General features: G+C 56.3%; 1 protein-coding gene across 4 annotated transcripts in view; it reads right to left on the bottom strand.

The window, feature by feature from the left end:
• The window catches only part of SCUBE3 (signal peptide, CUB domain and EGF like domain containing 3), a 31,913-nt gene extending 15,835 nt beyond the window's left edge, over positions 1-16,078 (bottom strand). For 2 of the 4 annotated variants that reach the window (XM_040085784.2, XM_040085783.2), the window contains exons 1-6: positions 15,774-16,078; positions 7,363-7,485; positions 6,254-6,379; positions 3,311-3,445; positions 2,275-2,400; positions 1,230-1,346 (exon numbers count right to left, since the gene is read on the bottom strand). In XM_040085784.2, coding sequence (XP_039941718.1) covers positions 1,230-1,346; positions 2,275-2,400; positions 3,311-3,445; positions 6,254-6,379; positions 7,363-7,485; positions 15,774-15,858 — 712 coding nt within the window. In that variant the 5' untranslated portion in view covers positions 15,859-16,078. Of the gene's footprint in view, positions 1-1,229; positions 1,347-2,274; positions 2,401-3,310; positions 3,446-3,547; positions 3,764-5,004; positions 5,222-6,253; positions 6,380-7,362; positions 7,486-15,773 lie in introns of those variants that run through there. The other 2 variants (XM_040085786.2, XM_040085785.2) reach the window with 2 other exon arrangements.
• Positions 16,079-20,241: the final 4,163 nt, after the last annotated feature.

The following is a 20,241-nucleotide window of genomic DNA, read 5'->3' on the forward strand; positions in this document are numbered from 1 at the left end:
CTTTGGAGAGCTGCTCTCTCACCCCCCACACCCAACAGGTCAGGGGCATCCCTGCTCCCAAAACCTGCCCAAGCCAGACGCCGCACGCAGGGCCCTTCATCGGGGTGGAACCCGCCAGCTGACACACCCGGGGTCCTGAGCTCCCTGTGGGAGGAGAGCTCTCCACCCGGGCAGCTCCTGGGAACGTCCTCAGGGGTGGGATAGGACGCGGTGGCTGTGGGAGCAAACATGAGGACAGCGGGGACCAGGGGCTGCGAGCTCCTGCCAGCAGCCTGGAGGGATCAGGATCCATCCTGGGAGCAGGCAGGGGGACAGCAGTGAGCTGACAGGAGGGCTTTGCTGGGGGCTCAGCCCCAAACACCCCTGAAGCTGGCTGGGAGCAGCCGGGGGCTCAGGGGGGATCCTCTGCCCTGAGGACGGAGCCGTCTGTGGAAAGCACGGAGGGTTTTCTGTTCAGGCACAGCAGGGACATGGAGAGCCAAAACCTCTCTTGCTTTCAGTTCCTTTTTCTTTTTCATTTTTGCAATAAGAACTCAAATGTCTCAAGCAATTGTGGACTTAATCACTCCCCCAAATATAACATTTTTTAAATCAAAGCAGCTGTTAAACAGCACAAGCATATGAAACCAGTAAAACTTCTATCTCTGCTTGATGTTTTACAATTTGAAAACACACACAGGAAAAGGACAATTCTGGGGGTGGTTGAGTTGTCAGGTTGTTGGGGTTTTGGTTTTGTTTTTTTGTTGCCTTTTTTTTTTTTTTGGAAGACAATTGTTCCTGAGCCAAGGCCTCACAATACCAAGTTGGAACAGATTGCTGTGGGCAAACCTGCCCCCTCCACATCCCTCCTCCAAAGCTGCCAGTGACAGCGACAGTAACGATTCCCATCATGGGGACATCCTCACAGCTCTCTCTTCGGCAGCACAGAAGCAGGCAGGGACCCCTGCCTGCACCCCAGCACAGCATCGCGTCCCCAGGTGTCCCCTCAAGCACCACCAACATCACTTCTGCTCCCCGTGGCTGCGCAGAGACGCACCCCTGCACCCCCAGGCACCACAGCATCCCTCGCACGCGTGCTGAGCTTCCCCGGGCTCAGCAGAAGGAAATCGCCGCACGCCCGAGGCTTGGGAAAAACCCCAAACCCTCCACCGGGCCAAGGACAAATCACCCAGGGAGGAAGATGAGCCACCCCACACCCCAACCCGCGTGCAGGTGACGGCCTGACCTACCTATGCACGTCACCCCGTCCGAGTGCAGCAGGAATTTGACGTGGCAGCCGCACTTGGGCCCCTGGTCGGTGTCGTCGCAGGTGTGCTGGCAGCCCCCGTTGCCGTAGTTGCAGGTCACTGCGGGAGCAAAGCACCGGCGTCACCACGGCCCCCAGCTCCCCCTTCCCTGCCCAGCATCCACGTGCAGCACATCAAGCTGGCTTGGAAACACCTCGTCTGTACCCTCAGAGAGTTCCCTCCCTCCTTCCCTTCCTTCCTCCCTCATGGATAATTCCGAAAGCCTTCACTTTCCCTGTGGGATCTTAGCAGATGCAGGCTGTTATGTGGTTTCTCCTGTCTTCCTCCTGCATATCTGCTGAATGCCACCAGTAGAGTCCAAGCGAAGGGGGCTGGTGGGATGGTTGATTGTGACCCCAATCCAGTGCTACAGGGAAAGGGTGAAACTTTCCCGAGCTCTGGAATGACACGGGAGCTTTTGGGAATCCCTGCCCACCCTCCCCAGGGGGCAAGGTGTGCTGCTCATTTAGTTCAGGATTAAACCTTCATTTCATCATGATTTTACACATACGCTGCACACAGCAAATGAGAAACAAAATAAAAATAATTGCATAAACACACACATATCTATTTAATAACCCTGGCACTGCCAGTGGGGTGCTGGCAGGAGATCAGACAGGCTGAGGAGCACCACAACCCCCAGGGAGAGGATTCCTGCGCTCCTCACATGCCGATTGCACTCTCCTTGCTCGCCTCCCCTTTGGAAAGTGAAACACCGGGACGAGAACAGGGGTTGCTGAGCCTCTGGGACCCCCTCAAAATGCCATTTCAGCCTGGTTGTGTAAGGACACAACATCCCATAATAAAGGGGGCTGCCCCAAGCATTGTCTGTAAGGGCAGCAGAGGCAGAGCTGAGCTTCAGGCTCAACGAACCAACTGCTACCAGGGGGTCAGGGCTTTGCTGCAGGGGCAGGAGGTGTCTGTGCCGTGGGGACAGGGTTAGGGGGGCCCTGGGAGGCTGGATCCCCAGCTCTGGAGTGCTCCTTACGTTTGCAGTCGCGCTGGTTCTTGGTGAGCTCGAAGCCGGGGCGGCACTCGCAGGCGATGCCCCCTTTGGGGGTCTCCCGGCAGATGTGGGCACAGCCGTGGTTCTTGTTCATGCAGTTCATGCCTTCTAAAAGAGAAAAGGAAGCAAAGAAATGCTCCAAAAGCTGCTGGCATTGGTCAGCAGTGGCAGGAGGACGCCTGAGGTGGGATGGGATGGGGAGATGATGGCAACAAGGGGAAACCTCATGGGGATAGGAAAACCCTGGCCAGCTCCTGGCACAGAGCTGCTCGGGAAGGTGGACAAAGCCACCTGGGAGCCTTCAGCCTTTGATTCCCTCCCATCTTGGGTGAGACCCTGCTCCCACATCTCACGGTGGCTTTACACCCCATGGAGCTCAAGACCCTGCATCCCTGTCCCCAGCAGGGACCACCCACTGCAGCACCAGGAGGAGGGAGCAGCCAGCTCATCCCTCAAGGGATGGGGACACAGGAGATGCCACTGCAGCCACTTGGCCGTCCTGGGCAGGGTGAGATTCCTGGGGAGCTGGAGTGACCAACACAGCTGGGAAGGGGGAAGGAAGAAAGCAAAAACACTCAGCTGGCTTTGCCAAGCAGCAGAGATAAAAATCAGCAGAGACGCAAAAAATCTCTCATTTCCTCCTGTTTTGGCTAAGAGATTTCTCCAGATGGCAACAATTTAGAGTTGATACCGAGAGGAAGGGCTCGGCGCTGTGCAAGACCTGGCAGGGGAGGATATGTCTCTTTAAGTGGTGTGAAGACCTCCAGGTCCTTCTATTTATGAATAAATTGCTCTAGGCATAGGATTAATGTGCCCTGCTCAGCATTGCTGTGCCTGGACAAGGGTCCTGTGAGGGTTTTGCTGCAGGACATTTATCACCTCTCCCAACAGAATAGACTCACTTTCAAATCAGCAGCCAAACCCAGGCAGGAGCGGCCAGAGGTGACAGGGGACAGACCTGCCTGACAAAGGCAGGGAGGGGAGGGTGCCCCAGGGCGTGGAACTGCTGAGCACTGACCTTCAGGGCGCTGGATGCAGGTGTGCTGGTTGTCGCTGAGGAAGAAGCCCTCGCGGCAGAAGCACTCGTAGCTGCCCATCATGTTGACACAGGTCTGCTGGCAGCCGCCGTTGCCCTCCGAGCACTCGTCCAGGTCTGCAGAGGGGAGGAAGGTGGCAGGGGGTGAGCACAGCTCCTTGGCACACCGAGGTGATGGACGGGGACTGGGTGGGACAAACCTGCTGGGCAGCCACCTACATCTTACATCTGCCTTACATCTGAGATTCCCCAGCTGGAAGGAAGGGGGATGTTTGATGGTGCAGGGGCAAGGAGTGGCTGCAGGGATCATACAGCTTCCCTGGCTGATGGCCTCATTTTACAGAGGGGAACACCAGACCACAGAGAAAGGGGTTTTCCTTGTCCCAGAAAACCCAAAGCACTCGGGATGCTCATCCAGGATGCTGCCTGCAGCCGGCCCCTGCTCCCAGCCCCTCAGAGCCTGTCGCCAGCTGGAGATGCCTGCACTTCATTAGGAGGAGCTGGGAAACCCTAGCCCAGAGCAGGGATAATTACTTGTAAGGAGACTCGCATCCCCTGCCCTGCTGCTCGGCTGCCCTCACACCTGTTTTGGTTTAACAAGCCAAGGCTGCGAGGGGCTGAGATGTGGCCCCGTGGCAGCAGCAATGCCCTCGCCCCCAGGCTGCTCCAGCCCTGCAAAACCTGCATTTAATGAAGAGTAACTGCCTATTGCTCTCTCTAGAGGCTTTCTGGGAATAGTGGTCCGAGCTGAACTCACCAGTGCCCCGAGCTGCCAGAGCAACCAGGACGCTGAGCTCGGGCAGAGATAAATCCGTGCCGTGGCCGCCCCTTGCCCCCTGTGCCCGCGGTGCTGGGGCCGGGTGATGGTGTCGGGCCGGGAAGCGAGGGGCCCCACGCCAAAGAAAACCTCCTGTGAACTCGAGCGTTGCAGAGCCACGGCTGTGGGGAAAACTGAGCCCAGGCAGCATCGCCCACCGGAAACGCCGGAATAGCGGCTCAGTGACGGCACGCGCCGGGGGCTCCCAGGGCCCCCAGCACCGGCCCCCTCCCCAAACAGCACAGCACGCACCAAAACCCCCTGCTTTTGGGCGGACAGATGGATGCCCGAGCAGTGTGGGTGCCTTGCACTGTGCCCCAGCCCCTGGCAAGACCTGAGGGGATGCTCAGAAATATCAAAGCAGGGTAGAAACTCTAGCTGGAAATGGCCGGGCAGCAGAGCCCAGGAGCACCCCACAAACGTGCTGTCTTGGAAAGGAGGAGTTGAAAACACCCTCTCATCCACACGGCAGTGAGGGCTGACACCTGGGCAGCAGCCAGGCATAAGGGGACGTCCTCTGCGACGGCAGGAAGCTCATGGCTTCCTCCAGCGCTCATCCCAGCCAAGCTATGTCCTGCAGATACCAATAACCCCGCTCCCAAATCCCCCTGCTTAGAGCAAGGGCTTAATGTCTTGCAACTTCTCCTTGCAGCTCTGCTCAAAAATGAGGAGGCAGCCGTTCAAACCCGATGGCTGAAACGAGACTCCGCCGCTCTAATACCTGTTTTATTAAAGGCAACAGAGATGGGCAGAAGCCAGCAGGGCCCGTGTCAGGATGGGGGCTTGAATTCCTGTCCTGGTTCAAAAGGTCGCCCAAGCTGGGCAATGCAGGGCCCAGTGGACTCTGGTGGGCACATACCTGACCCCTGCCCAGCTCAGCTGCTGCCCATGGCACCGGCAAAGCTTAGGCACAACACGTTGCTTTGCTCTGCTTCTCCTTCTTATGGCTGAAAGGGGATGCAGGCAGGTTGGGCAAAGCACGTCAGGGTCAGAGATGAGATGCTGGGATGAGCTAAGGAAAGGCTCAAGGTGGGAGCCAGCACGCTCCCCCCAGATCCCCGCCTGCCCGGCTGCTCCCCAGCCTTCTCCATCCCCTCCCACCCAACTCTGTAAACACATGACGTCCAGCTTTCCTTTCTTCTCCTCGGGCTCATCCTCCCCCGGGAGAGGAAGGCAGAGCCGCCCGCCCGCGCCTCCTCCCAGCTGTGTAAATCTCCCCCCTCCCCGAGGAGGCTGCAAAGATCCCGGTGACGGTGGTTAATGCAAAGCGTATGTGTCCATAATCCCTTCCCCCTCCTCCTCCTCCCAGTGATGAGCTCATTAATGACCCCTCTGCAGACACTAATTAGAGAATAGCATGAGCTCCAGGCAGAGGGGAGGCGGGCGGCTCCGTGCCCCGGAGCTCGCACCGCGGATGCCGCGGGAGGAAGCGGGCAGCTCCGTGGGCCCCGGGGCTCCGACGGGAGCTTTGGCTCCGCCGCGGCCGGATGGAGCTCGGGGCGGTGGGAAGTGGCAGGGAGGATGCGCGGCCGCTCCGTAGGCAGATGCCGGGTTTGTCTTGGCCCTGGGATTATTTATCCAGTCCCTTCGCTGGTTCCCATCCCCACCACCATATTCGCTATTAACTCATCTATTTTGGCAGGTGCAGGGCTGACCTCAAGCACGAGCGGAGCGAGCGGCAGGGCCCGGGTGAGCTGGTGCTGCCCTCGGCAGCGGCACAGAGCCGCTGGCCCGCAGCAGGATGCGGCTGTGGGGAGCCCGTGCCTCACCCCCAGTGACTTCAAACACAACTCTCCCAGCTTTGCCTCACCCCAACCCTCCCAGCCTACAGACGGACCCACTCACAGAGTTTCTCTCCCAGCATGGAGCATCCATCCTCCCTTGGCACCACCCTGGTGTATCGGGAGCAATCCTGTCCCCAGCCAGCCACTGCAGCACAGAACATCCCTGCGGCTGGCTTAGCGCCCTGAGAGTGCCACTGCGGTTCCAGGGCTCTACAGCAGGTCTGGGGGTGTTGTGTTCTGGGAAGAGCCCGGCAAAGAAAGCCGGCAGGTCGGTCCTGAGGCGCTGGAGCAGCTGAGGAGCCGCCACACGCCGACATCCCTCACCTAAGCAGTTGTGGCCGTCGTGCGCCAGGCGGAAGCCGTCGTAGCAGGTGCAGCGGTAGTTGCCGGGGATGTTGACACACTCGTGCACGCAGCCCGCGTTGTCTTCCCGCTCACACTCGTCAACATCTGGGGAGAAGAAAGGCGGGAGAGCTGCAGGGCTGCCCCAGATGCTGCCTGCCATGGGTGCTGCACCCCATCTCCAGCATCCTTACCCCCCAGCTGGGTATGGGCCCTGGGGCCTTCTGCTCTGCCTATTGCAGCAGGTTGTCAGCTCCATTATCACCTGCAGCACCCCTCCAGACCCTACAAAAACATCCCCATTCTCCCCAGCCTGGGAGCTGGACCCCCAGCTAACCCAGTGTCTGAGAGCTGTAGCTTGGTGCAGAGTGCTGGGAACCTCCTGGGATCTCCCTGGGTGCTGGCAGAGCTGCCCGTCTCCATGGCAAAGCCCTGCAGTGCCTGGAGCACTTTAATCCCTCTGCTGTTTGTACTCGGCCCATCCTGACCCTGAACCTGCCTCGAGAAGAGCTGAGAATGTTTCCCCTGCCCCAATCCTGCTTTCCTGCTGCTGCTGCTCCAAGGAGCCCATTTTCTTCCTGTTCCCCGCTCAGTTGTATCTACAGATAGATAGATGCCTATATCTATATCAACACCTACATTTACACCTGTATCTACATCTATATTGATATTTACATCATCTATATTGATATTCACATCATCTATATGTCTGTTTTGTATCTTATTTTTAAGTTTTTTATGTTTTAGCTGCTAACACCGTTCTGCAGCCTCAGGGTCAGAAATCCTGCAGGAAAATAAGCCCAGCTTTGTTGAAAATAAGCCCAGCTTTGTTTAAAACAAGCCCCAAGCGACCCTTCATGGGCAGTTCCAACCATGCCAGGACAATGGCTGCCACCATCACCAGCAGACACAGAGTCCTCTCTGTCCCCATGCACCGTCAACAGGCCAGGAGTTTGGGGCAGAAAAGGGGAATAAAAGGTTTACAACGGGCTGGGTAGAACAAGTGGCTTTTTTACATGGGCCAGTGCTGGCCTCTGACCTGCAGGGGCTGTCACTCCTCAGCTCTGGCTCTGCCAGCGGTGTGTCCCTACCTTTGCAGTGCTTCCCATCCCCGGTGTAGCCGGACTTGCAGATGCACTTGTAGGACTTGGGTGTGTTCTGGCAGATGGCATCGATGTGGCAGTTGTCGGTGCCCTCCACGCACTCATCAACATCTGCAAGAGGACAGGTGAGGGGAGCAGAGGGGAGAGCTGAGGACCTCTACCCCCTGTCCCCATGGGAGCCACCACCCCAGGTGATGGATCCCAGCAGCCTCTGTCTCCTCAGCCAGCCCTGATGGGCTCTGGATGTGGTGAATCGCTGGGTCCACTCCAAAACAGCACAACCTGTGTCCCCTCTTGAACACGTCACCCTGAGACTACTCCCTGGTCCTTTCATGTGTCTGATGATAGGAAATGCTGCTCTGGTGCTCCCAGTCCAGGCTGGAGCCAGCCCAGGCAGAGGTGAAAGTCTCTGTCTCCAATTAGCTGTTTCCTGAGCCGACCAGGCACCTAAATAATCGTCACCGCTTTCTATTCTTAGGCACCAAGGAATGTGTAAGAATTAGCAGGGACCACGCTAAACAAACCTGGGAGCCAGGAGTGAGAAGCAGGAGGGAGAACTGGGAAAAACATCAAGGCTTCCTTGGGGACACGGATAAAATTTGCATCATCCCCAACCTCCTTTGCCCCTCAGCCCAATTCTCTGGGATGCAGTGCCGTGGCACCCAGGGCATCACAGCCAGGGCTGCACGTGCTGGCAGCGGCCTCAAGCAGCAATGCCCAAGGGTTTGCTGTGACAGGAGGCCGTGGGAGTGGAGGCATTAATGGTATTTGAGAAATGGAGAAGCCTCGAGCGCTTGGAGTGGAGGTCTGTGAGCAAAAGGCTGTTCAGCTGCTCTGGCAGCCGGGGAGATGTAGTGCCCTGAAGCGGGCACATCCCCTCCGTGGCTGCCAGAGCCTGAGATCAGGCTGCTGAGGAGCAGGTGGGGGCTGAGCATCACCCACAGCCCCTCAGGTGTGCGCAGAGCTCCAGAGCAGCCCAGGCTCCAGCTCCACGTGGGGAGCATCAGCGCTGCCCCTGGAGGGATTTGCCTCCACCTCCTCTCACGGGGATAGGAACCTTCTCACAGGGGAAGGAGGACCTGAGAGTCCCTCCAGCTTCCCTGTACACCCTCAGGAGGAGCATGAGGCTTCAAAGCTCTCAACCTCCTTTAAAAAATCCACTTTTCAACAGCCCCAAGAACAGAAGCGCTCCAAGAGCTCCCCAGAGACCCAAAACATCGCCGCAAGCAGCGGGCGGGCAGGCAGCCCTGCAGGACAGGGGCCACGGCCGCAGGAACGCCAGCCCCAGCCCTGTCCCGGCCACCCCCAGCCCTGTCCCGGCCACCCCGGCGGTTCTTTGCCGGGACATGTGAGTCACCCGGCCGGGAGGAGGAGAGCTTTGTCTGTGCACCAGGGAGGCGGCACGTGCCTGCGCATTGTATAAATATTTACAGCCCGCATTCATATTTGTTATTTGACATTAGCCATGGCCCGCGGCCACCACGGCCTCCCTTGGGCCATTAATCACCGCCTGGAGGCTGACCCACCACGGTGGGGACGATGGAGGGGTTGCACGGGGTCCAGGGCCCTGCTCCTGGCTGGCACCGACAGCAGCCGTGGCATCGGTCACGGTGGCTCCCCCAGCACCCAGCGCCATCCCCTGCCCGTGCCAGGGGTCCCACGGGGCTCTTGTCCCTTTGGGGAGCTGAGTGTGGCCGTTCAGCATCCCAGGGACTTCGCCTCAGGCTCCTGCATCCCTCCCTGGGCTCCCAGAGGGGTGGTGGGAGGTTGTGGCGCTGGAGCAGGGGGATGCCAAGCGCTGGCCACGGTGTGCATGGGAACTCAAAGGTCTGCTCGATCTGCAGATCCTGGTTCTGGCCCTGCACGGATGGGAGCTTCCCTTCAGGTGTTCCCCCAAAGTTAGAAATGATGTGATGCTTCGAGTCATGGTGCCACGGTGACATTTGTCAGGTCTGGCACCCCGGGCACCCACCCTGGCACACAGGAGGGAACCAGCACCCAAAGAGTACAAGGCCATCCATCAAACCCCGTCTCCTTCCCCTAAAAACGCCCAGAACGTGAAGCATCCACCAGGCATCAATCACATCATTGAAACTTTCCCAGCCTTTTGCCAGGAACCTCATTTTGGGGGGAATTTTATTTCCTATTTCTTTTTCCTTCTGCGCTCTCAAACTCAAGACCAGGAACAACAAGCACGAGGCACTGAATGCACCTCTGGCCCTTTCCCACTCACACGTGTATAGCATCATCTTTTTTCTTTTTTCCCATTCTGTACCTTCAAAAGTTCTCTAACTTTGGCAAGATTACACAGCAGCAAAAGTACAAAAGGAAACATTATCAGTTTTCCACTCTGTAATTTTTCCAAAGTTAGAGTCATCCTGAAAGGTTACAAGTTTATTAAAAAAAAAAAAAAACTGTGTTTGTGGGAAGAGTGAATAAATACTCTCCTGGGCACCCCAGGATTGGCAAAGATCCCAATTTTAGAATGCTGAAATTTTGGCTCCTCAGTATCCTGCAGAAATGATGTAGTGAATGAAAGTAAAACCCTCTGAAAAACTTATTTTTTAACATTTTTGTCAACACAAGCAGCATTTTCCCATGAAAGGGAAGGCTTTCTCTCAGGGCAACCCATTTTTTCCTGCAGGAGAATTTTCTCCATCCAAAAAGCTGCCTGTGGCCTCACTGCAGGTGCTCTGAGTTGCTGCCACCACGTGAGAGGGTTCATCTTCAAGACAAGTGAAGATTTTTTTTATATATATTTTTTTAATAAAAAAATCCTTACTGCTGCTCCTATCCCTATTTGCTCTTGTTAATTCCTCACTGGAGTGTGCCTTGCCTGTCCCCCTACTCCAGGGGACCTGCTCCATTCAAGGCCCTAAATCCAGGTGGGATTTTTCGAGGCTTTGCCAATCCCCCTGCAGACCTGTACCCCTACAGCCCCTCCATCCCTTCCTTCCACAAACAATCAAAAAACCCTCTGGTTTTCACCCTGAGCTGCCCGAAATGAGCCCAAACCCGGCGGCGCAGACGGGCGCATCGTGCCTCAAACCCCGGGCGCCGGAGGAACTCTGCGCCGGGCGCGGAATTCGCTTTTGATGGAGCTGTTGGGTCTCGCTGGGCACCGCGGGTCAATCCCACGGTGTCCCCGCTCCCTGCCCAGCCCCACGTCCCTGTCCCACGGCGCTGGGGCCGAGCAGGGCTCCTCAGAGGGCAGCAGCATCCCCGCACGGCCGCGGCCGGGGGCTGCGGCGGAGGGCAGGAGGTTGCGGCGCTCGCCCCGCGCCTCGGGCCACGTTTTTTATTCCGTTGTGGGTGGGATTTTCCAGCGCTGGCTGTTGGGCCCCGTTCCGCTCCAGCTGCAGCTTTATTCTCCATTTCAAAGGCGGCGGAGGCAGACGGTTTCAACGCCACTGCCATTTCGAGCGTGCCAAAAGCTGGGGGACCGCCACCTCCCCGGGACGGGCGCGCACCCACCGGGGAACGGAGGGGCTTTGAGCGGGGGAGGCGGTGGCAGAGCCCACGGCCACCACCCCTGTGCCCTGTCACACCCGACAGCGAGGAGGGGGAGAAAGCAACAGCTCGTATATTTTTAGAGCCTGGATTGAGGCTCTTTCCTCACTTCCTTATTTTGTTTAAAAAAAAAAAAAAAAAAAAGTAATAATAAAAGATGGCTTTTAGCCTTAGGCCAAAAGTCCCAAATAAATTTGAGGAGGGGGGATGAGACGGGACAGCAAAAACTGGCCTGAAAAATCCTAAACAAACAAACCCACCGTCCTTTTCCCCCTCTCCTGCAAGCGCTTCAGCTTTTTCTACAAATTAATTTTATTCTTTGTTTTTATATAGGCATATATATTAACAGCCTGTCTGTATGGGGATGTGTGTGTAGCTGTTGGCAGACACGCGGAGTTTCCACTGGGCCTTAATGCCAAATTAAAGCTTTATAACTTCAGTAGCTCCTTTTACCAGGGTATTAATAACCACCTCAGACACTGTGGTGCAGTTTATTAATCATTTGTTCGTCCAGCGAGCTCGCAAGGGCGACTCGTGCTGCGCCACAGCAGGACGGGCTCAGGGCACGGCCAGGGGCAGCGGCAGCCCCTGGGAGGGGATCTGGGCCAGGAGAGGAGAGGAGGATGCTCTGCAGGGCAGCCTTCTGTAAACTGGCTGAAGAAGTGTCATCTGACTCAGAGATCCTGACCCAGGCGCTGCCAGGGTGGGGTGCCAGCGGTGCCTGGGCAGGTACCTGAGCTCAGGATGGCTCAGAGGGGCTGTCTGCATCTCACGGTGCAATAGAGACCCCCGAACCAGCCCGGTGCCCTGCACACCCACCCAGCCTGCCCGAGAGCAGCGGGGACACAGGAGGTGCAGCCCCAGCGCTTGGCACTGTGGAATGATGGAGTATGGAAAGAGGAGGAACCACAAGTCACAGCGAGCACCTGGGGCCTTTCCCAGCCTGGTGACGCTACTGCCAATGCCCAGACCCTGCTCTGTTACCCTCACCACGGGTTTTGCTTCCCCAAAGCTGTCAATGACCCACAAAAAGGCTTTTTTATCCCTCTCACTTATGCTTCCCCCTCCCATGAGGGCAGAGCCAGGCTGAGCTGTCCATCCTCTGCAGCAGTCCAGGTCATCCTGATGGTTCCCAGTTCCACCACCATTCCCTGGGTAGGAAATGTTCCCTCCACCTCCATCCCACCTCCTTGTGCCATCCCTGGTCACTTCAACCCCGTTCCATCACTATCAGAGGGTTTGATGCTCCACGCCAGCAGTGTGTTCATATCCCCATGGAATTGTCATTGCTGTTGTTCCTTTGGTTTATCAGACTGACCTAGCCTTGCCTTAAAAAATGTGTTTGTTTGTTTGTTTTTTTGTTCTGGGAGCAACAATCTCAAGATCTCCAGCAGGGACACAGCCTCTCCAAAACACACCCGGGCATCCTCCAGTGCCGCCAGACTGAGCAAACTTTATTTGCCATCCCAAGCTTCTCCTAAAGCCTCTCAGGGGACTTAGAATTTTGAAAGTGAAGGTTAAGGTCAATCATGCATACTTTTTCTAAACTGAGTACTCTGGTGTGGCTGTCTGCAAAGGAAAAAAAAAAAAAAAATCTATATAAAAATAAAGGAAAAGAACCCCCAGCTCCTGAGCAGCTTGGAGAGAGCAATACATCGGCACTGGAAGACTCAAGGTGTCTGAATATTTATACTCCAGTTGGCAGTTTCAAAAAAACCTCTTCTTCCTACCCACCCCCTCCCCTTTTTTAATCTCAGTACAGGCACGTTAGACGCCCTCAGTCAAAGATCTCCTTTGAACTGTGTATGTGAAATGTTTACAGTTTTACATTTCATATTTCAGCGGGGCGGAGGGGACAGGCACAACAGTCGCACACTGTGAATGCTGGAGAGGTGGGAAGGCAGAGGCCAAGGGGGAGGAGGTTTGGCAGCAATGGGAGGGGAATCAAACAGCATCTCCACGCTGCAATCGGAAAATTTTTAGACTCCTTAAAAAAAAAAAAAAAAAAAAAAAAACAGAAAAATAATCCCTGGCGGTGTAGGCTTTGCAGGTGCATCCCACCACACCAGCCCCTCACGTGGGACAGTGGCTGTGGCCCCGGGCAGCCACACAGCACCAACGAACCATCGAGTGCCCGCTGGGCTGGGCTGAGGCTGTCCTCCCACCCAGGACCCTGAGCTGGGGTCGTGGGAATGCCAGGGGCTGCAAAATGGGGTGCTGGGGTCTCCCAGGGAGATGCTGCCTCTCCCTCCTGGCCCCACACCGCAGCATCATCCGAGGGGATGTGCAATTAGTTGCAGGGAAAAGCGGCAAATCCTGGGATGTGTTCCCAGTTCCCAGTGATGAGGGTGCTGCCAGAGGGGCTGGCACTGCCCGAGGGTGGTGCAGAGCTGCCAGCCCCTCGGCTCTGTCCTCCCAGCACGCAGGGAGGGGCTGATGCTGGCAGACAGCAGGTGAGGGCACTGCTCACGGAGAGCAGGAGCTCAGGACAAACTCTTCTGGCTGGAAGGCTGTGAGCTGAACTGACAGACAAGAGGCTGGGACTGGGGTGATGTTATCTATTCCAAACCCAGAGGAGTGGCGGCACAGCAGTATGTGGGCAGCTTGGCCTGGGCACCACAGGTAGAGTCTATCCCAGATGTGAATGCGTGTCAGGAGCACCAATCTAAATAACCCCCATGGTTATTTAGATTTATACTGTCAGTTCTCCTCTCCTAGGAGAGCTTCCCTAGCCCTAAGCTGACTCCACAGCCAGCCAGGTCCGCTGGCAGACACCCTCCAGGCCCAGCAGCCAGCTCTCTAAATCCTTCCTCCCCCACAGACTAAACTTTGGGGGGTAATTCAGCACAAGAAATGAGCCAGCAAGCCCAGCCCATGACACAATGTTATCCCATCAGGAGAAGACCATCTGATGGCAGAGATCACTGTCACCAAGCTGTGACAGTCACTGGCAAGGGTGGCTGTCCCTCAGAAGGGCAAAGGTTCTGGGGTGATGTGTGCCCCATTCCTGGGGCGTCACCCTGCACACACACCTAATGCTTTTGAGAAATATCCTGCTAAGACATGTCCCAGACACACAGAGCGGGTTCCAAGAGCTCAGTGACAGCCAGAAAACCCAGGAGACAGCAGGTTCTGAGGAAAGGCACATGTTGTACCTGCCGTGCCCTAATGATGCCCAAACTCATCCAAAAAGGACCAGCACCAGGCCCACCCTGCCCAGAGTCCCTGCAGCTCCACAGGCACCAACCTTCGCCTCTCTGCAGACACCTCCCCGTCCCCAGCCACAGAACCCCTCCATGCAGGCTCAGGGGTCAGTTCTCCCTGGCTGGTGAGCAGCCCGACACCCGGGTTCTGTCCCAGGCACACGGCGGGCGATGCACCCCGGCACGGGGTTGAGCTCACCTCTCTCCACCCCCACTCCACCCCTCTCCTTCCCTGAAGGGATCTGTCAAGTCTCTGCACGATGGAATTTCACTTTGCTATTTTAATGCAATTCTGGCTCAGGCTTAAATGGAACTGGAAACCAAAAGGCCTTAATAAATAAATATTATGATAAGAAATGAAAGCAATGCATACACTCAAGATAATTTGAGGGGGGATAAAAACCTAAGCATTCCTTTCTGTGCCTAAATCATAAAGCTTTATGTGAAGCTGGACGCCTTCTCACCAAACCTTTGCCCTGGAAAAATCTCTCCTGCTTGCCCAGGCTGCCCTCCGGAGAAGTCGCCTATTGTTTTAGAAACACTTTGAGCCAGATAAGACAATAGCCTTGAAATTCCTTCTAACTTCGTCAGTGACAGGGCTCGGGCGACCATGCGCGTGGCTGGAACCCTCCTACGAGAGATCTTTTCCATTCTCTCCTGCGCTCCGAGATTTCATTCACACGCTGTTTAAACCTCACCGTACGCACCAACGCGCGCAGCTGCCACAACAGCACGGCCAGAGCCGGGCTGGAGAAACCTCCCGTGCCACGGAAAGAGAAAGAGAAAACCCGAGGGATTGGAGAGAAAGCGGGGAATTAAGGAGAAAACCCCCTTTGAGGCGGCCAACAGGATCATGTATAGGGCTGTGTGTGCTGGTGTGGGCGCGCACACTCCCGCGCGCGTCTATAGAAAAAAAACCCGAGCTAAATATAGAGGTGCTATAGAAAAGCGAAGGTATAGATAGACCATACATAAAGCTCCGTGTGTACGTCTGGGAAGGGGAGGCTCTGGCTCAATACGGGAGTTGTGAAACAGAAAAGCCCGGAGTTGATAAGGATGGGACATACCTCTCTTTCCACGAGACAGGGAAAGAGCTGCCTTAATTTTCAGGCTTTAGCCGCGCTCAGCTGCCCGAAGTTTCCTGCTGCCCACACCCCTGCAGCCAACATCTGAGATTCCCCCGTGCCGATGTGAAGTCCCCGAGCACAGATGAAGCCTCTCGGCGTTATCAACACCCGCTCCGCCACCCCTGCCCTCCAACCCAGCCCGGAGCAGCCTCCTCGCCCACACCGCTGCCCTGGTAGCCCCATCTCACAGACACAAAACCAGCAGAGCCCCCCAAAGCCCCTCCAAACAGCCACATTTTGCCTGTGACGGATGCAGACTTGTTTGCCCACCCTAATTTTCTGCCCCTGCACCCCCTGCCTTGAGATAAAGAGCACGAACCAAAAATAAACTAAAGTCTAGGAAGCGCAACTCATTAAAGAGTTTTACAAACCCAACCCCAGTTCCAAGGCAGTAGGCGAGAATATCTGCAAGCGACATTTAAAATCCCCTCCACTGTTTGTTGTTACTGCTGCTGCCTTCTCCAGCCTGCACTTAAACCCCAGCTCTAACGAGGAGATCCGGCTGCCCAATTCGCACATCAAACAGCAAACCTTCGAGCAGGGAAGATTTTTCTCTTACCTTGACTGGCTTTATTTGCCAGCGTGTTTCCAGAGTGGAGGAGAAAGAAAAGGATGGAAAATCCAGCAATCTGCAAAGCTCCCATTGCAATCCCAGTCTGCAAGGGAGGAGCGGGGGCAAGAAGGGGGATTTCTAGTGCTTTAAAGGAAACAAGGGGCTGAGCATGCGAAGGGAAATCAAGGGGAGGAAGGGGCTCTCTCCTTGCCGTGTGTGAGACAGAGGGAGGGAAGGGAACTGAACTGATGGAAAAAGCTGCTCTGGGTTCAGTTTGGGGCTCTTGGTGTTGCTGAAGAGGAGAGAGCGAGGGAGGGAGACCCAGGGCAGTTGGAGGAAAGTGGACTCTATCGCCCTCTCTCTGGCGGCTGCTCTGATCCCTTCTCTTTTTTTTTTTTTTTTTTTTTTTTTTTTTTTTTTTTTCCCCTTAAATAATCCCAGCCAATTCCAGTTTTGCAAGAGCAGCAGCAGCAGCAGGAGCAGCAGCAGTGCTGGAGGGGGGAAGCAGGCGCCTTGCCCTGGTGCTGGGGACCTGGGAAAGGGGAGTGGAAAGGAGAGCCCCATCCAAGCAACGCCCTTTTTCTCTCTCCCAGCCTTTCTTTCTTTCTTTCTATTTGGCTTTGGTTACTCCTTCACGGCTCCCCCCCTCGCACCCCCAAGGCTGGGCTTTGCCTGCAGGAATTTACAGTCTGCGCTGAAGGAGAAGGGCCAGTAGCCATGGAGACTGCTTCCCTGGGAGCAGGGAGGTCAGGCGGAGACCATGGGCGATCAATGCATCAATGCAAAGCCCCCCGCAACCCCCAGACCCACCCCGCACCTCGCAGCCCCTCGGCCAGCCGAGGGCTTGGGGTGGTGGCAAGGGGAGGGGGGCCAGGGGGAGGCCTGTGGCATGGGAAAAGGCAAGGGGTGGAAAAGAAAAGGACAAGGGGGAAAAAAAATATATATGTGTAATTAAAAAAACCCCAGAGAGTTTGCAGATGGCACGACCTGGCTGGGCTTGGTGGCTGTGGGAGCGTCTCGGGGTGCTGGGCAGGGGGAAACAGGGCTGGAGAGCAGCTCTGCTGGCTGCCCTGAGAGGTGGGAGGAGGACTGGAAATAAGGGTGCAGGGGGAAGAAAAAGACCTTTTTAATATTTAAGGGTTTTTTGTTTGCTTGCGGGACCTTCTCAAAGCCTGGCTCCCTGAAGCTGGGGGCACCCCAGGGAGGCAGGGGGACCCCTGCCCCAGCCCGTGACCGTCCTTGTGCTGGGAGCTGCTGGCACCAGCTCCCTTCCGGGCTGTTCCAGCTCCCTGAGCCACGGGAGGCATCGCCAGCCGGGAAACTGCAGCAGGAGATAAGGCTGGAGCCAGGAGTGGGGTTGGGAGGAAGGTGTGCAGTGATTCCACCTGTCCAGGGACAGGGTCATCCCACCCATGGGCTCCCTCCCAGCCCCCTGTGCTGCCCCTACACCCTCCCGAACCCCCTTTTGTCCTGATAACCCCTAAAGAGACGACAAAGGGGGCTGGAGGCAGGGGGAAATCTCCAGCTAAGCCAAAGCACCCACGGCAGGGAGGAGGGACTGCAGCTGGACAGGAGGATGCTGAGAACCTACAAAAACACCCCTTCCCTGGACTGCCCTCATGGGACAGGCACCTTCCCTTTGGGAGAGGGTTTGCAGGAGCACACCAGTGACCCAAACCCATCCCTGGCACAGCCAGGCTCCACAGCAGCTGGTAGGGGGCAAAAGTGCGTGAATGAGTCTTAAAGACGAAAAAAAAGTTGTACCTAAAAATACGAAATGTGGAGGTGGTGTCCTTAGGATGTGTTGGGAGAGGACCGTGACCCACCAGTGGGAATGTGCTATCCCACTGGGCACTGCCACTGGAGGAAGCCAGCTCCTGTGCCAGGAGCTCCTGGGTACAAAAGCTCCTTCCCTGAGGTATCGAGCAGGATGGGGCTCTGGTCACTGCAGCACATCCTGATCTGAAGACATCACCAGCGGGGTGCCACCACCCTCCTGTGAGTGTCAGATCAGCAGGTGTGGCACTGCTTTTCTTTCTGGGCTGGGATTTGCTGCAGAAACACAAGCTTCTCATGGCAGAGACTCCTGAGGGCAGAGTCAGAATGGAAACTCTGCTCTGGGTTACGCTGGTGGATCTCTGTGCCCAGCCACCGCACCTCGCACCCCATCCTGTGATCCTTTATCATCATAACCAGAGGAAAACGAAACAGTTCTCCTTTTTTCCCCTCTCTCTAACCTATCTTCTAAATCTGGAGACCGATCTCACGGCACGAGGGACAAGACCTTCAGCGATGTTGATTTATAACTGAGCTTCTAAATTGCAGGTTTATGCATTAGTATAAACACCCATAAACCAGCCTTAAATACACAGCACCGTGTGTAATTAAAACGCCAAAACACCGAGCAGCCACGTGATGGCACGGGGGGGAATGAACAAACTCCTCGCTCGCGCCCAGACCGCCCCAGAAGGGACAGGTCTCCGGCCAGGGGCTCCCAGTTAAACCAGTTCCTTGCACTGCTGGGGGTGGGTCATGCACAGGAGCCAAGGGGCTGAGCCCCGTGTCTCCCTCCTCCAGCGGGGTTACGAAGCACCAGAGCGAAGCAGTGGGGTTGGAGCGAGGAGCTGATGTCCAGGAATTCCCAAAAAAGCGATGGGATCTTGCTTTCTTCCCAAAGCACACTGCCTGGTCCAGTGGCCAGGGGGCCAGCGGTGATGCCAGCCTTGGTGCCCCTCCAAGCACAGGGCTGTCCCCCGAGGGAAAGGCAGGCGGATGGGGATTCCCAACACAGGGAGTCTGGAGGGAGTGCCACGAACCGCACTGAAATCACCTCCAGGACAGCCCAGCGCTCGGGCCCAGCGGCTCCTCACCAGCTCCTGTTGCTGCCACATTGGGCTGGCATGGATCTGTGCCCGGGAGCTGTCACCAAAACCCTTCACAGGCATCGGGACAACCCTGCCAGCCGAAGCCTTGTGTCTGTGTGTGTGTGTGTGTGTGTGTGTGTGTGTGGTGGGGAAGGAGGTGGCAGGACTCTCCTCCCTGCTGCCTCCACTCCCCGTTGTGCACTTCTGGGCAAAATCCATTTGCTTTGGCTTCATGTAGGGCCAGAAGATTCGGCCCATTGTGCTGTGGCGCTGAAGAGCCGGCGAGGAATTGTCAGCCATGCTGAAACGGTTACATGGGGAGTCATGAAAATTTACTGCACCGCTCTCCGGTCCCTCGCCAAGAAATAAAAGCAAAAGATCACAACAGGCATTTTTTTAATTTGAAGCAAAATTAAAAAAAGAACGGATCTGCACTCAGAAAACAACAACCACATCCACAGATCAAAGCAGCTGTTCTCCTCTCATTCGGGGTTTTAAGAGGTTTCTGCAGCTACAGAGATGTTTACACAGGGAGAGAGATACATACATTGTGCTGTCTTGATGCGGCCTCTCCCCCCTTCATCTGGCAAAACATTCCCTGGGAGGCGATATGAGGTCATTCCTAGCCCCTGCCTTGTTTTCCTCAAGCTGCAAAGCTCGGGGCAAGAGGCAATTCAGTTCCCATTAGCACACACACATTTGCACTTGGAACCCTCCCATGTACATTTCGCCTGGGGGGAGCTCGGGATGGACAGGGAACCAGCCCTTGCCAGCTCGTTCCCAGAGGGAATTCCAGCAGCCGGAGCTGCCCTGAGGGCCAGCGGCTTTGGCAAAGCCCCTGGGAAGGGACGTGGAGCCGGGAGGTGGGCTGGCATCTCCTGCAGACCAGCATCTTCTGCAGACCGGCCGTAACGTTTCTGTGGCTTCCACCACTTTTACGACGAGAGGGGCTGAGCGGCTCTGGGGAGCACTAATGGACTGTAAAAGGCTCTTTCCCCTCTGCCTCCTTGGCTCCAGCCCAATTCCGAGCGGCAGTGAGCCCCACTCCGGTGCTTGCGCAGGGACGGAGGCCGTGGGAACGTGCCGGGGCAGGCTCTGCCTTCACCTCTTGGCATCAGCACCTTGGTCCTGCTGCCCCGTGGGCAGCACCCGCCCTGGCAGGCAGATGGGTTCTGGCTGTGAGCCAGTCTGCACTGCCTGTGCAAACGGTAAAAGCTCCCGAGAAGATTCTCCCCATCTCTAGCATGGATTTAATGCCATGTGCTAGGAGCGAGCTGCATCTTCAGCTGCGTGTCCCTGTGTGATGATGAGCCAAAAGCAGTTTCTGAGGCTGCACAAGAAGCTGCTGAGAAGCAAAAGTCCCCGAGGCCCTTAGGGCTTGCAGAAGCAGCTATTGAACCAGCCAGGGACACTGCAGGCAGAAGAGTGAACCAAATTTCCCTTTCCCTCCAGTCCAAGAGAGCCAGAGGGTCAGTGCTGCCCCAGCCCAGGGCAGGATCCCCCCTCTTTGCTGGACCCAGCAGCTGTGGGGATGGATGCTGGCACCGCATCCCAACCCTGAACACTGGAAGGTGCTGGCTCAAGAAAACAGCAGCCCAGACATTTCAATG

This window comes from Hirundo rustica, chromosome 24, assembly GCF_015227805.2.
Source record: "Hirundo rustica isolate bHirRus1 chromosome 24, bHirRus1.pri.v3, whole genome shotgun sequence".
In the NCBI taxonomy this organism is placed as follows: Eukaryota; Metazoa; Chordata; class Aves; order Passeriformes; family Hirundinidae; genus Hirundo; species Hirundo rustica.